The 16,830-nt window shown below is 38.4% G+C and overlaps 1 protein-coding gene across 4 annotated transcripts in view; it reads left to right on the forward strand.

The window, feature by feature from the left end:
- prickle2a (prickle homolog 2a) overlaps positions 1 to 16,830 on the forward strand; it is an 85,890-nt gene that overhangs the window by 63,586 nt on the left and 5,474 nt on the right. For all 4 annotated transcript variants that reach the window (XM_051117762.1, XM_051117760.1, XM_051117761.1 and 1 more), the window contains 4 exons: positions 6,683 to 6,796; positions 9,699 to 9,836; positions 10,182 to 10,385; positions 11,539 to 11,725. In XM_051117762.1, the coding sequence (XP_050973719.1) occupies positions 6,683 to 6,796; positions 9,699 to 9,836; positions 10,182 to 10,385; positions 11,539 to 11,725 (643 nt within the window). The remainder of the gene's footprint in view (positions 1 to 6,682; positions 6,797 to 9,698; positions 9,837 to 10,181; positions 10,386 to 11,538; positions 11,726 to 16,830) is intronic.

A 16,830-nucleotide genomic window follows, 5' to 3' on the forward strand; every position in this document is an offset into this window, starting at 1 on the left:
ACTCATTTACTGTTTGGAATGTCTTTTGCCTCTTTGATTAACTGATTTGGAATGTCTTTTGCCTCTTTGATTAACTGATTAATTGATTAGTCATTTAGTTCAGGTGTGTGTCTCATTATCATGTGTATTAATGTTTAGTTCTGTCCAGTGTTGTCAGTTCAGTTGTCTAGTGTCGTCAATAAGGTTGTGTATAGACTGTTGCTCTGTGTTAGATCATTGAAAACTGTTATTCTTCATCTTCTTCATCATGCATGTGATAATCTCCCAACTGTGACAGTTACATTGTGTTTACATTTAAAGTACCTTCATATAATTTCATATTACACTGTTGATGGTACCTCACCCCTAAATTTACAACTTCAATAGCAGCAAATGTGAATCTGGTAAGAGTTTAGAAGAACAACACATGTTCACTATAGGTGCATTGCATTAATTTTAAGATGTATGTAATAGTTAAATATACCTATATTGTCAGTTTTGTGGACTTGTTTGCCGGGTTTTCCCCTGTCTTTGTTCCTTAGTTTCCTTATATGGTCAGTTTCCTGTTCTTGTTTAGTTGATTGATTTCACACACCTGTTGTTAATCACCCTATGTGTATAAATTCCTGTTTGTTCCCTGGGGTGTTGTCCGGTCTCATGTCTACAATGTTATATGCAATGTCTCCTATGTGTATATATGCTGTTCAAAGCGATTTCTTTGTCTCCTGTAGATGCGTATAGACAAATTAACTGACACTTCTTTGTAGAACTGAGGTATCGCTTTTTTATTCACACAACCATCAGCATCCTATTTCCTTGTCTCACCCGTAACTCCCCCAGACCTCCTACGTCATCTCTTATAGACAGCACAGGAGAGATAACAAACAACCATCAATATAATCTATATCCCCCTTCTTAAGGATAGGATACCTAAATATATTTAGCATAAAAATAAACTTGAAGTTGAATCAACAACAACAACAACATTTTTACAGCTATATATACATATAACAAGCTGACACTTAACTTTACCTGCTATGTGAATGCACAAGAACAGTGAAACTAGCAACAGCATACAACCGGACATGCATACCAAAAACGTAATGCAACATTATTCCCACCTTTTTTTTTTTTTTTTTTTTTTTTTTTTAAACAATCACAAAGAATAGGACTGCTGCAAAGCGAGTGGTATGAAGAGTCTGAGCTTATATAGTATAGTCTTTGTATAGGGAGCTGGGTTTTGATATTCTTCCTGGGCGGGTGACAACCACAGGTGGTCTGTCTGTTTTCTGTCTGCGGCTGGTCGACATTGGGCTGGGGTTCTGGCAGAAGTTCACTGTTGGTGTTAAGTGGGACCTCTGTTGTTGTAGGCAGGGTGTATTTTTCAGGTGTATGTAGGAGGTGGTGCCTGTTTTTACATATGTGGCATCTCCGCCCTGTAGTGCTCTTCCTATTACTGTTCCCCTCTTCCTATCATATCCTCTGTCAGTCTGTATTCTCACTGTCTGCCCTGCTTGCAGTGAGGTCAAGCGTTTGGCTGACCTGTCATGATGTGCCTTTCCTCTCTGTCTGGTCCGTGTTAGAGCTGCCTGGACCTGCGTTTCTACCTTTGGCACATGGGAATAAGGGTCTTGGTGCACCGAGAAAGCAAGCGCTGGGCTGGTGAGGACAGCCCATCTCTTGGTATGCTGCGTAGATTGAGCAGTGCCGCATATACATCTGTTCCATTATGTGCACATTTTCTAGCAGGTGTTTGGCTGAGCTTACAGCCCTCTCAGCTAGCCCATTTGATTGAGGGTAGTGGGGGCTGCTGGTGACATGGCAGAAGTCCCATGTGCGGGCAAATTCTTGGAACTCCCTGCTTGTGAAATATGTTGCATTATCAGTCATTAGCTGCTGAGGAGCTCCATGGGTGGCAAAGTGGCACTTTAGATTGTCAGGGTCAGCTTAAGATTTACAGCACGTATTCTGTCCATGACCTGCCGGAGGCAAAGATCATGCTCCTCTGTTGTGCTGCTCCAAAAGAGAATGTCATCAACAACTATTGCACATGGCTACCCTTCAAAAAGCTGCTCCATACACCTTTGGAAGATTTCACTTCCTGTAGATATTCCATAGGGCATTCGGAGGAAGGCATATCGGCCCACCGGGATCATGAAGGTGGTCAGCCTCGATGACTCATCACTGAGTGGCACCTGCCAGAATCCACACTTTGCATCAAGGATGCTGAACACCTTGGCTTCTGGCATGTCAGCGACCACCTGTTCTATTGTTTTCATAGGATGATGCGGTCTGAGGAGAGCTTTGTTGAGGTGGACAGAGTCAATACACAGTCTTATGGCACCATCTTTTTTGCATGCAGCCACCATAGAAGAAACCCACTCAGTGGGCTCCTGAACTGGCTTAATGACTCCCAGTTTGGTCATTCTGTTCAGTTCATCGATTATTTTGTGTTTCATTGCCAATGGCACTCGTCTGGGAGCACATATTGGGTGCACAGAGGGGTCAAGGTGCATGTTATACACTACAGGCAGTTTGCCTATAGTGCTACAGTCAAAGAGATCTTTATACTCTGTGAGCTCAGAAGCTACCTGCTGGAGAGCTTGCACATTTGGGCCAAGTTGAACAATGCCTAGTTTGACACTGTCTCTGAGGCCCAATAGAGGTTTTACATCACTGTCAACGACATGGAACTGTCGTGTCCCGCATGTGAAGTTTACATTAGTAACACCTAAAAGTCCTTATGATCTGACCGCTCTAAGCCACAAGGTTGACTACATGGCTGTGATCAACATGAGTGCCTGGGTCGACCTGCTGGAGAACACCTCTGGAGAGTACATTGTACCGGGCTCCAATGTCAATCTTCACCTTAAGTTGCTTCCCTGTGTTGGAAATGGACAGGATGGTGAATATCTCTCCTGATATGATGTTATCATCCGCTGGCACCTCTACACTTTCACAGTAAAACAGGTCTGCTGGTTCATATGCAACCTGTGCATCAAGTTCACTTATTCTTTGTGTCTGTCCTCCCCTGCGTATGGTGTGGTGTACTCTGCTTGACTGAGATGGACCTTGTCCCGGTCTGTTGTAGGTGCGTGTTTTGCTCGATCAGCACCATTTAAAAAAAAGTGGCTCCATTTTCCACACGCGTTGCAGCGCTTGGTGAAGGCTGGACAGCTGCTGTGGTCAGATGAATGCTGGCCACCACAGTTTGAGCATGGAGGATACTGCACAGCACAAACTTCACTTTGGTTCTTTAGTTCTTTGGTACCAGCTTCTTTTTTTATTTATTTGTTTTCCTTTTCAGACTGCTCATGAAGCATGCATATAGCTGAGTTTAGAGTTAGATTTTTTTGTTTTAGCATCTGTGTGCGGATATTGTCATTGTGAATGCCACATACCAATCAATCTCTTATCAGTTTGTCATGCAGCATGCCAAACTCGCATTTTCTGGCTAGTGTTTTTAATGTGGCAACGTATGACTGGATTGTTTCATGCTGCTTCTGATTCGTTGTATTAAATGCATGTCTGTCCATCATTACATTCTTTACAGGCAGGCAAATTTCCTCAAACTTCTTTACCAGTATCTCTATTTTCCGGATCTTCACCCTCCTCGAAAGTGAAAGTGTCATATTTATCTTGGGCATCAGGACCAGCGAGGTTGAGGAAAGTGTACGCTTGCACTTTTTTAGTTGCTGCTGAAAGACCGGCGTTGCTGTGCCACTCGCACTTAAACTTTGTCCGGTTGTCCGCAATATTCTCGCCAAAGACGAGGGGGTCAATCTTGCAAAGTCCTTGTGCCATCGTCAGTACAGGCTCACTTCTGACACCATGTAGATGCATACAGACAAATTAACTGACACTTCTTTGTAGAACTCCCTCCACGGCTATAGAAGTCGCAGCTCGCTTCTCCACCCTGTCTGGGAGGTCCACAGGGCGACTGTAATTGGCACCAATCCAAAACAGAGAGCTGACGATGCCATACTCAGTTCTCTGTTCTAGATTGGGGCCAATTATAATGGCCCCGTGGACCTCCCAGACACCATAGGAATAAGCTGGATGGAAGGGATCCTCTGAATCATCTCGCCAGAGTTCCCAGCCAAGATGGCCACCACGCCAGAGTCCCAGGGCAAGATGGCCACCATGCCTGCGTTCCCAGCCAAGATGGCCGCAACGACTGAGTCCCCGGCCAGGAAAGCCACAGTCACTGAGTACCCAGCCAGGAAAGCCCCCACGACTGCTATGTTCTGCTGCAAAGACTAACGTGACATATATATATATATATATATATATATAGTAAAGTGAGAAAATAACAGTTTAAAATCTTAATTTAAAAAATTAAATTTACATGAGTAGGTAATTTAATCTATTCAAACGCTACATCAGTATAGACAAGAGAATGCAAAAGCACATGGCATATAATTCTGATTTGATTTTTTTTGCTTTTACATATTAACTCACGGCCACCATTTTAAATAATGCACTGATGCATCTTTGCCAAATTTACGAAAGTTGTTTAATGATTGACCTAAAGCCCTACATACGGATCAAGCCCAATTTTTAAGTGGTTTATGCAACAATCATTAGACCACTCATTGAGTAAGGTAAGATGCAGTAAGATGCCCTCCAGAACTAGATGATCCCCCATCTTTTTCTCTTGACCATGGATGGATCAAAATACCATCTTATCACTTTTTACTATTTTTAATTTTGTCATTTCATGAGAATATCAAAGCCCTGGAAGGCCATAGTGGAGCGAACGGCCCATGGAACCAAGGAGAAAGTGGGGACCCGGAAGATAGCGGTGGAGCCAGAGTGACTGAGGACAACGCTGGAGCTGGAGGGAAGGCTGAGCTCGGGGAGTCAAAGGGATGGGGGGCAGAGGTGCAGCCAGCGGCCAGGAACCCAGGTGGAACCAGGGTGACGCTGACCAAGGCAGAGTTGGAGGGACAAGGGATCCTGGTGGAGCCGGTGGAATGAAGGTCACAGATGAGATGGGGGCACATGTAGCCTTAGTGGCTGGAGGTGGAGACAGAGGATCCTCATGCCAGGGCGAAGCTGCGAACTGGAAGGCCAAGGTAAAACAAAGAACACCTGGAAGGAGCTGACTAAGGGTGAGCTGAAGGACTGACAGGAACCAGCGGAGGCAGGGCTGAGGAACTGGCTGATTTTAGTAGAGGAGGCTGAAGAGAGAGACTGGGAGGAATCTCTGGAGAAAGGAATTTTTTTGTGGTAGACGGGACCAGTGGAGACACGAGATTTCATGCTGGACGGGACTAGCAGGACCACATGAGATTTCATGATGGACAGGACCAGTGGGTACTTTCCATACCCACAAATTCCACTAAGACACCCTCAGAAATGGGTGATGTTGCTGGCTCACACACCTGGTCAGACTCAAAGTGGAAGCCTTTTCAGGCTCTGCCTCATGCATCATGGCAGGCTGGGGCTTTCCATCTGCACTCCGTGAATGGAGTAGTGAATGGGGATGCACTGTACATCAGCACCCACTCAACAAATGCAGTAAAACTTCCCCGAACACCATCTCCTGGCAGGTGTGCCTTAGATTGCTTACTGAGGCTAGCATAGTGAAAATCAGTGATTTGGGTCATGAGTAAGGCACATCAGATCTAAAAAGTTCCTTGTGTGATCCTTTACAGAAAAGTTTATTCAAGTGCGCTATTAGTATACTTCTTTTAAACTAAAAAATAGGAAAGTACACTTTCAGTATACTTTTATGTACTTCTCAGATATGTGCTTTATATGCTTCTCAGAAATATACATTAAAATCAAATTTAAGTATACTTGATTTATACTTAGAAAAAGTCTAAGTATATTTGAGATGTACTTGTGCTCTGAGAATCTGTGTTTTCATTGTTATACGTTAGGGGCATCAAAACCATAGATATGTAAAACTGTGTAATGTTATGAAATAAAATGTCGACCCATGAAGAGGTAATAATGATTGTCAAGCTTTGGGGCGTTGATCAACTCCATCTACGTTTTGATTATCACAATTAGTATTTTTTGCGTTTTGTTAAAAATGTTGTTTATTTAATTTTTTTTTTTAATTTTTTTTTTTTTTTATGCAACTTACCCACATTCACATGTTTTTATAAGAGTATATAGTAGAACTTAATGAGAAGCATCTGTAAATCATATGTAACCAAAGAAACCAATGATTTAAATCCCGGGAAACCAAAAGTAAACTGAGCGTAAAAAAACAGGCACTCATGGAAATGGAACAGAATATCAAAAAAAGAGTCCACATAATAGCATAAATGTGACACTGTATAAAGTCATAACTTTTATTTATACATTCTTTAAAGGTTTACCCAGTAGGGGCTATTATCACTCTTTTAGCATTTTTGCTATAACTAAATTAGCAAATATTTCTTTATATAAACTTATTTTATCTAATCTCATCTTCTGTTACTTAATATTTTCACATTAGCTAAAGCATTATCCTGCACATGCTAAACTTAATCTAAACATTTTGCATGCTAAATTTATATGAAAATTTGTTACAGTTTAAAAGTAAATCCACATTGTTCTTAAGATGGCCATTTCCCCCATCTTCCCCTACATACACAATGTCTGTAGTCTTTATTGTGACAAAACTTTGACATGGTTCCTTGCTGTTTACATGAATTTGTTTATTTCATCAATTTGTATCTGTCTATTTATGTTTGTGTGATCACAGGTTCATCAGTATTACAGCTTTTTCCCAGAGGATAAGGTTCCTTATGTGAACAGCATTGGTGAAAAGCATCGGATCAAGCAACTCCTTCAGCAGCTGCCACCGCATGACAATGAGGTCTGTTAGTATGGTCATGACTCAAAGTTTTTAATACATAAATGGATAACTGCAGCAGTCCTAGACACATAGATATGTTCTTTGATGTCATCTTGAGTTCAACTTGTCTCTACGCATTTTAACGCTAGACCAAAGATATTCAACCCTGGTCCTAGAAAACCCACTGTCCTGCAGAGTTTAGCACCAGCCCTAGTCTAGCATGCCTGAACTAGCTAACCAAGTTCCTCAGGAGCTTTAGAGCAGGTTGAAACTAAACTTAGCAAGTGGGTCTCCAGGAGCAGGGTTAAAGACCTGTACACAAAAATTCAGGTATACACAATTATTTCAGACTCTTATCAATACTGGGCAACAGGATATGCTATTCTTATATATAGTGTACAACCGGGCAAAACCTTGGTAAAAACCCCATTTGACTATATTCTCTTTTAAACCACTAGACGGCACATAAATTCACCTCAGCACTGTCCTTAACAACTGCGTTTGACTATGCATAAGTTTGACTGATCCTTGATGCTGAAGTTGATTCTGTGCTACTTTGACCTATTATTATTATTATTATTATTATTTAAAGTTGTAGGTTTATGTAGCAATTTAATGTAGCAGATCAAATTACTGACTATATTTTAAGACAAATGTCTTGTTAATGTTTTCAGTTTTGTTTAAGGTATTTAAATCAGCAGTTTTTCACAAGGAATGTGCTGTTGGAGCTAAAGGCACAATAATTAATATAATAAGTAGCTGGCTGAGATTCCCATTAGTTGACATGGTTAGATTCAGGTGAAAAATATCATTTAAGTTGGGTGTCCATCTTAGAGATAATCAACATATTTATAATGAAACCATCATATTTAAAAATTAGTGCCATCAACTGATTAAAAACAAACAAATTAATTCCACATTTTTGGGAACATTTTACACATTTTTCTGTTTACGAGGTCACTTGCCACTTGGGTGCCACTTGCGGATGCCTGTGCTCACAGAAGGCCACTTTAAAGACAGCGTGCCAGTGTCAAAATTAACATATGTTTTGAGTCATATCATGCTTGATATCGTGCTAATATAGTCCACTGCAACACTAGTCAAATGATTCCAGGAAAAAAAAAAAGATTGCTGCATTAATTGCACTAAATATTTTAAATTATTAAAAAAAAATAATAATAATGAAAATTGTGCAATTAATCCATTGATTTTGACAAGCCTATTAAAATATGATATGTCATAAATAATCTAAATAAAATATCACATTTATTTTTACTGCTCTAAAGCTAGAATATATTAAATTATTATGGGATCTCCTTCAATACTTTCAGAATCGAAAAATAATTTTATGTATTTTTTTAATTTAACAGTTTAATTTAGTATATTTACTGAACAAAAATACATTGTTTTATTTGTTTATAATATAAGATAATAATAAGAAAGTAGTACAAACTTTGCTAAAGCGATTTGGTTGAACAAGAATTAACTTATTCAAAACATATTATGTTAGTATTTGTATAAATATTTTGTGCCTTTTTTGTGCCTTTTGCCCCATGGGGTAAGTCTCCTCTTGCCACTTCATACATTTATACAATTTTTAAACAAAACAAACCACTTTTATGATTTATTTTCACACAAAATCTGTTGCTCCATCAGTGTTCAATAAAACCATGTAGTTTTTTTTCTGCATACACTAGAAGTGAAAAGTAATTTTCCACAAACACTTTAAACTGTGCAGCTTTGAAGCGCACATTCTTCGTAATAAATCAAAAGGTCAATTAGTGATGTTTAGATCCCTGTTAGATTACTATTTGTTTGATATACAAATTTGCTGGTCAGAACTCAGTAATCTCTACCGATATGCAATTCAACATTTGTATGAGTATAAGTGAAAATGAAGTCTAGTGACTCCATGTTTAATTACGTACCGTGTCATACATCATAACTGTTTATATAATATATTGTTGGCAGAATATTGTCAAGACAATTTTTTTGTCTCATATATATATATATGAAGAATTCAGATGTAAAACCAGCTAAAAGTCATCTCGGTCAAAAATGAGATAATGATACTGAGTGAGTGCTCCTGACACATAGTATATGTCCATCAAATACTTTTACTTCAAATTCGCTAAATTCCAGCCTCAGCCCAATCAGAAGTACCAGTACTTACATAGAAACCTATACAAAGTAGCCAGAAAGAAATGCTCGTTTTAAAGAAATACGTCAGATGGATTTAGAGGCTTTTGCATCTGAACACCATAAGGCTAAAAGTAGCTCATAACTTGTGGATTTAGGAGAATGGGACCTTTTTTAATATCTGTGAATATCTGTGAGTTTCTAATGATCCTGAAGATATTGATTAACATGCTAAGGTGTGTTTGATTAGGCTTAGAGCTAAACCCTGCAAAAAATGGATCTTGGGCCAGATTTAAGGCTCCCTGCTCTACATAGTACGTACTACATACATTTAACTGTATATTTTCGATTTTTTAAACATATTATTTCCATTTGCAGTTTTAAATGTACAGTTTTAACCATTTACAGGTTTCAGATTTATTCATCTGTAATCCCAGGATCTACAACAAAATCCATGTAACAATTATGCTATTTCATAGAAAAAAAACAAACAAACAAAAAAACAGTTAAGGCTGCATGATTTTACCACAAGTTATGGGCAATCTTAGGCAAGTGGAGTAGAAAAAAATATGTATTATAAAAAGGTAGCAATGCTTAATGCACTAATATATGCTTAATATAGCTGTTTATGACTTTATTTTTAGTTTATGATGTATTAATATTGAATGTGTAGTCACAGGTGTGTGTTCATCAGCATTTTATAATGCCATTGAATGAATCTCATCCAGTCAGAATTTACGGTAGTTGATGATGCTTACTTACTGATGATACTAACTGATGTCAGGTTCGGTACTGTACCTCACTGGATGAAGAAGAAAAGCGGGAATTAAAGATCTTCAGTAACCAGCGAAAGCGAGACAATCTAGGCAGAGGCACTGTCCGACCTCTACCACTCACTGTAACTGGAGCTATATGTGAACAGGTACATATCTGTACACCTGTGCTTTACCCCAACCTAGAAACCAGCACAAATTCATGACAATGCAAGCAGTATTAATCTTTTAGTGGAGATATGCAAGCTTCTGTTTCTCACACTCTTTATCTTACTGATAATCTCTACATGGCCACTGTCAGTCAAGTTAAACACTGATTGATCGACCAGTGAATTACTTTTCTGGACTAGTGAGCTGGATTAGTAAAAATAAAGAGCCATGCAAACTCTAGATGCAGTAAAAATGTTTCAGACTATACCTTAGTAATGATTAAACATTGCATTGTTAAATTAAGCAGATCGGCTGCCAAATGACATCATGTCCTTCTCACACAGTGTGGAGACCAAATCAACGGTGGTGACATTGCAGTGTTTGCTTCACGGGTTGGCCATGGCCTGTGTTGGCACCCTCACTGTTTTGTGTGCTGCGTGTGTTCTGAGCTACTGGTAGATCTCATCTACTTCCACCTGGATGGCAAGATCTACTGTGGCCGCCACCATGCTGAACGACTTAAGCCACGTTGCTCAGCATGTGATGAGGTAAGCCAACAATGTAAAGACCAATGCTCTGTCCACCTCCTGAAATTCCTAACATTCCTAACCATTTCTTGTAGGTTGCCTCCCTTACAAAAAAGAAGTTTATTCAAGTGTGCTATTAGCATACTTTTAAACTAAAAATAGGAAAGTACACTTTCAGTCTACTTTTTATATACTTCTATATAGAAGTAAATGACATTTAAGTATACTTGACTTATACTTAGAAAAATCCTAAATGTATTTGAGCTATACTTGTGCTCTGAAAATCGGTGTTTTCATTGTTATACGTTGGAGGCGCTATTACACATCTTCTGTACTGAATTTCCAAAACACAAGTGAAGAAGAAACCGAAACAACAGATGCTTCCACCTGTAATCTAACATGATCATCAGACATAAACATAAAACAGCATCAAAACCATAGATATGTAAAACTGTGTAACGTTATGGAATAAAATGTTGACCCATGAAGAGGCAATAATGAAGCTTTGGGGTGTTGATCAACTTTATCTACATTTTGATTATAATATTTTTTAGCTTTTTGTTTAAAAAAGTTTTTTAGTTATTTTTTATTGATGAAACTTACCCACACTCAAGTGTTTATAAAAAGAATGCATGAAGATAGAATAAAATGTTTTGGTTTAAAAGTAGATACCCCGTCCTTTTTATTGATGTTTTGTCTGTTCGTATATCTATATACAGAGTATACTTCCAGTGTAAAACTACTAAAATAGTAGTTTACCGAGACTATACTAAAAAGTATTTAATTAGTAAACTATCAGTGTACCTATAAGTTTACTTTCAGTATACTTGCAGTACAAACTAAAAACATAGATGTAAACTAGTTGTGTACACAAAGTTTACTGCTGTTATACTTAAAGTATACTTAAAAGTATTCGTTTATATACTAGAAAGTGGGCCAATTTAGTCCCAAGGAGTATTGAAATAGTACACTTAAAAGTATACTAATAATACACTGATATTTGGATACTTACTACATAAAGTATACTTAAAAATATATTTGAACCTTACTTAAATTTAATTAAAATAAACTTGAAGTATACTTCTTTTTGGTAAGGGTTGTCAGTACTGAAAAAGTATTTTCTTGAGAATGTACAGTAAAATTCCTTACATATTTTGTGTCTCTCTTTTTTTAGATTATCTTTGCAGATGAGTGCACAGAAGCAGAGGGGCAGCATTGGCACATGAAACATTTCTGCTGTTATGAGTGTGAGGCCCCACTAGGGGGTCAGCGCTACATCATGCGTGAGGGTCATCCTCATTGCTGCAACTGCTTTGAGTCACTTTATGCAGAATACTGTGACTCTTGTGGAGAGCACATAGGTAAGGAAGGACCTCCTCTTGTTTTTCTTTTTGCCTTTATGATAGTGAAACTGTTTTGTTATATTAAACATAAGCCGTTTGATCAGTTATACTTAAAGAGCTCTAAATTACACAGAATTTTCTCAAAATTACCAATTACACTATGGATGGACTGCATTTGTGTCAGAGAGTCACCTTGCATCTGAATACATCTACCTCCCTAATATATAGAAGAGTAAATGCGATCTGTAAAATAAGTACTATGTCTGAATGTCCACTATTCATAAAATATTCTGTGAAAATTTCCCAGATGACCTGCCCTTTCTGGAGAGATTAAAATTAAAATTAACAGATGCTAACATTGTTGTCTACGACATTCAACACAAACCCTGTTAACATTTATTTAACATTAACAAAAATATAATGTAGTTTAGTTCATGATGTCTAAAGGCAGTGAAAAAAAATTAACTATGTGAAAATGATCTATTTTGGTCCACATGTGATACCTCACATGCTTGAGTGTGTTTGAAAAGTGCTAGAAACAGTAATTAACAATAATTTTAAATCATTTATTTAAAAAAAACATTCATTTACTTAAAACAAGCACACCTTAGACTGTCTAGACTGTCAGAATTCAGCATCCATGTGGTATATTATAAATATTTGATATTATAATAATATTATTATAGGTGTGGCATTATATTACCATCACCATAGTCCCTTATCTTCTCATCAGTGTTCCCTACATTCCCTATACATTAGACCACTAATGAAGTCCACTTGATGGAGTAAATGAAAATGTGTGAGTGACAGTAGTCACTTAATGTGCTGGAAGTAGTGTATTTTCACAGTGCATAGGAGTTTTCTAGCCCAGGGTGATCAACCCTGCTCCTGGAGAGCTACTATTCTGTAGAGTTTAGCTCCAACTCCGGTCACACAACACTGGAACCAGCTAATCAAGGTGTTGAGGGTTACTTAAAAATTAAAGGCAGGTGTTGATGCAGGGTTGAAACTGAAGTCTGCAGGAATGCACCTCTCCAGGAGCAGGACTAGAGACTCCTGCTCTAGCAGCTAGTGTACATCAGTTGTATGTTTGTTTTTGCTATGCAGTATGGGATGAAATGAATGAACGTGATAATGTCCAATATAGTTTTGAACACCACTATAAAATGGCTGCCTCATTTCAAATGGTGCACCACATAAGGCATCATGCTGCAATAGCTTGAGACTGTCCTCACTGAATGCATCAAATCCTTTTGTGTTGTTGTCAGAAGTGACACAAGCCGCCAAAGTGCATCAGAAATAGAACAGAGCACCCGATTACTGTCTGCAAGACACTATCACTTATTAAAATGAATTCTATTTCATTTTGACACCCCTAGTTAAAAAATAGTATACTTCAGTATAATTTATTTGTATGTACTAAGTATATTTGTGGCACACTATAAATTGGTATCATCAATCTCATGTTAAAATAATTTCATCATTTACAGATTTGAAATACATGGTGAGACTTGTGTCTTTAGCTGCAATAAGTTTCTAGACTCTAAAGGATTTATCTGAAAAATGTGCCAAATATGCAACAGATATTCCCAATAGTGTGCACTCTACCGAGTACAGATGTTTAGCAAAAGTTTAGCAAAACCAATTGTTGGTGAATTTCACAGCTCATGAAAGTAAGGTGAGGAGAGACTGACTTATCAAGCCCCCTTCACTGAACATACTGTAGCCTATTTAGGCCGATGTTAAAATCACATTATTAAAAAACTTAAGACACTTTAAAGAGGCAAAGGAACAAACAAATGTCAATACACACAATATGATATTGTCTTTTGTGCCATAGTCTTCGGTGAGAATGATATGACAGCATACAGTACAAACAATTCTAACATACATTCATATGGCCTTCATACATCCACAGGATCATAAGATGAGTTGCTTCATTCATCCCATACCATGACTAGTTGTTGGGCTGGGTGAGCATGGACATGTCATTGGGGTTATGAAGTGGGCATTCTCTTTTAAAGGTTTCATCCAGTTATTTATATGGGTATGTGTGTGTAGGTCATATTTAAAGTATTTTTTTTTTGTGCTCAGGCAACACGTGAAACTTTTAACAAGTTTTAAAGATGTTGTAGACGGAATTGAGAACTTAGCCAGTGCATTTTCTTAATATATATATATATATATTTCATCCTACCCCAAATGCATTTGTAAAAAGTATACTATTTTACAAATTAATTTGCAGTACACTAAGTTTGTGCTTGATAAAAGCATGAAATAACTGCATTTAGAGTGTATTTTCAATTACTATAGACATGTCAATCTATTTTATTATACTTATCATTAAATAAATGTATTTTAAATACAATTAAGTACATTTATTTTTCACTAGGAACATCATACCATACCACTCTTGTTCTGAGTAGAACATTTGTGACAGATTTCATATATCAGACTGTTCATCTTTGGGAATTTCTGGGAATTTTCAAATGAATCCTGTTACATTTCCTACAATCAAAAAGTACCACAACATAGTATCTCGGTTATGCATAAAACCCTGGTTCCCTGAGTAGAGTTAGGGATGCATGCGTCAAAACCTGACGGTATGTTAACACTCTCCAGGTGTGATAATTGTCTGAAGCCTGTACTGAATCAAGCCAATTCAATTCGCTGATGGCGCTAGTGCTGCCCTCTGAGGCATGGCATTATTTGTGAATAAAAAAAAGGATGCACCATCATTCCTCCTCTTTTGGAACACTATACCTGACATGCTTACCTTCCCAGAGCAACACCCCATAAGCAACACCACCATTACTAATGCATACAGTATGCATCTACATGTAACTGAGAGCATTCTGAAAGACTGCTTATGTGATATAAACATGTCAATTTATTATAGGCAACACAAGACTTTACCAGCCAATGACATTTACAGCTGGGGAGACTGGACTGATTTTCTAGTGTGTAGTGTTAATCATCTAACTCAGCCAATTGCACTTAGAGCTACAGTACATTTATCCTTAGATGTTATATGAATATCGTTCCTGGAGCACAGGTTTTATTAACTGTCAATTTTTAATGCACATTTAAGAGTGCCTGTTTTTAAATTCCCTAACTTAAAATTTTAAGGCAGCTGCTGAACTTAAGTTTTTAAGTTGAAACTGGTGAATATTTTTTACAGTGTAGATTAGCTTTGGCTGAGCAAAAATGCAGTTTCTAGTGAACAATTGCAGTCCACTAGATGGAGCCATAGGATAAGAAATATTTCAACTCCCCTCATTTACTTTCATTTTCAAAAAGTTAAATTTACAAATAAATGCATACTTTTCCTTTATGCTGCCAAGCAAAGCTAACATATTCAATCATGACGAGGGCTGCGTTTCCTGATAGCATTGTCTCTTAGCGCGCTACAAAGACTCTAAAGGTGTATCTTAACTACAGGTGTACCTTGTCTAGGCGTTTTCCTCAAAATATACCTTAGGAGGCTGCTTAAGATATACCTTCTTACGTGTGATGTTACCAGGTGCTGTCCATGGTGGTGGTGCAAAATTGGTTGATTATTAATCCAAAAATGGATTATTCACTCTATGCAGGGTCTGCTTCAGTGCATTATGTGAGAAAGCTGTGTTCTTTATGAAATGAGTGTTTATTTTGAATAAAGACACGGAAGTATTTCCTGTTAAAAGGCAGCAAACGTATGTTACCTTTGCAACATACATCACATCAGGGAAGAAAACCAAGAAAAAAATATATATCCAGAGCTCCCCCAGTGGTCTCCACATAAAATACAAGGAAATAAACCTACTTTAGACAGTGCTTAATAATTTAACAGCTTTTAACATAAGAAGGGAAAAAAAGAGAGAGAGAGAAAGAGGAGAACTGCTGATTTTTTTTTTTTTTTCTCTTAGAATTGCAGCTTCTGACATGGTCCAGGACACTAAAATTTTAGTACACATATACACTATGGCTCCGTGGACAGCCCTGTCTTTGATTTAGCAGAGCTATTCCCTGCATCACTGCCATCGTTTGACCAAACTCCCAAACCATTCAAGCACAACAGTGCAGTGTTACCTGAAACAGCAGCAGCTTTAGGGCAGGCTTACGAAAACAACGAAAGACTGTAGTTTGAATCTGCTTTCGTTTCACATCTCCTTCAGTGATTCAAATTCAATGCTGCACGTTTTTAAGTGGGTACACAGAAATCCTTAATCCCTAGTGGGTATACAGCATATACCTGCATATCATGTAGACTGTACCACTGCTGAGAGCCATACTTAAAAGTCCCTGTTTAGCGATTCCCTTCGCAAATGAACATGACTACTTATAAACCTATAAACTGGTGCATGTTCAGCAGCAATCAACACCACATACACTTAGCCTGTAACTGGGGCAGCGCCCACCCCTAAAGCAATGGCAGCACTAAACCAACAGGGCAGTGAACCAAATCCAGATGGCACTCTCTTCACCATGACGCAAGTAGCTGCCACTTGAATGCATACAGCCCCTTAGTAGGGAGAGCTCTTGGCTCTCTGTAATTTTTGACTGAAAAAAAAAAATAATAATAATAAAAAATCAGTGGCTTCCTCTCCTGCTCTTGCACAGATAAGTGTGGTGAGTTGGGGGCCTCCCCTAGGCAATTCAACAGCTGAAAGAGAGAAGATCCTCTGAAAGTGCAAGCATAGTAAGACAGCATCTTTTTGTTTTCATCCATGCTGGATGTGGTCGACACCTTCCTTCTTTGGATGGCCACAACTTCTAGCTTACATGCTTGAGGATGCTTATACGAGGCAAGGTTTGTGGATGGCTCATGCTCTCATTACGAGAACATGCAGCAATATAGCAGCATTTCCACCATGTGAATCCCTGCAGAGCTCCATTTCCTCACCACACTTGTTTCCCCCAGCTGGATTCATGGATGTGCTCACTGCAAGAGGAAGATAAATTGTTGATTTTAGCATTGGAGGTCAGCCTTATGCCTTCTGATGCAAGGACCATCTGGTGTGGTTGTTCAGACTGAGGCCAGTAAGGAGTTGGCGGCCATACTTGGGCTAGAGTGGAACCCTCCTTCCCATCCCAACAAATGGGCGACCCAAGGAGGAGGAGAGCTACTATGGAAATGGTAG

This window comes from Labeo rohita, chromosome 8, assembly GCF_022985175.1.
Source record: "Labeo rohita strain BAU-BD-2019 chromosome 8, IGBB_LRoh.1.0, whole genome shotgun sequence".
Classification (NCBI taxonomy): Eukaryota; Metazoa; Chordata; class Actinopteri; order Cypriniformes; family Cyprinidae; genus Labeo; species Labeo rohita.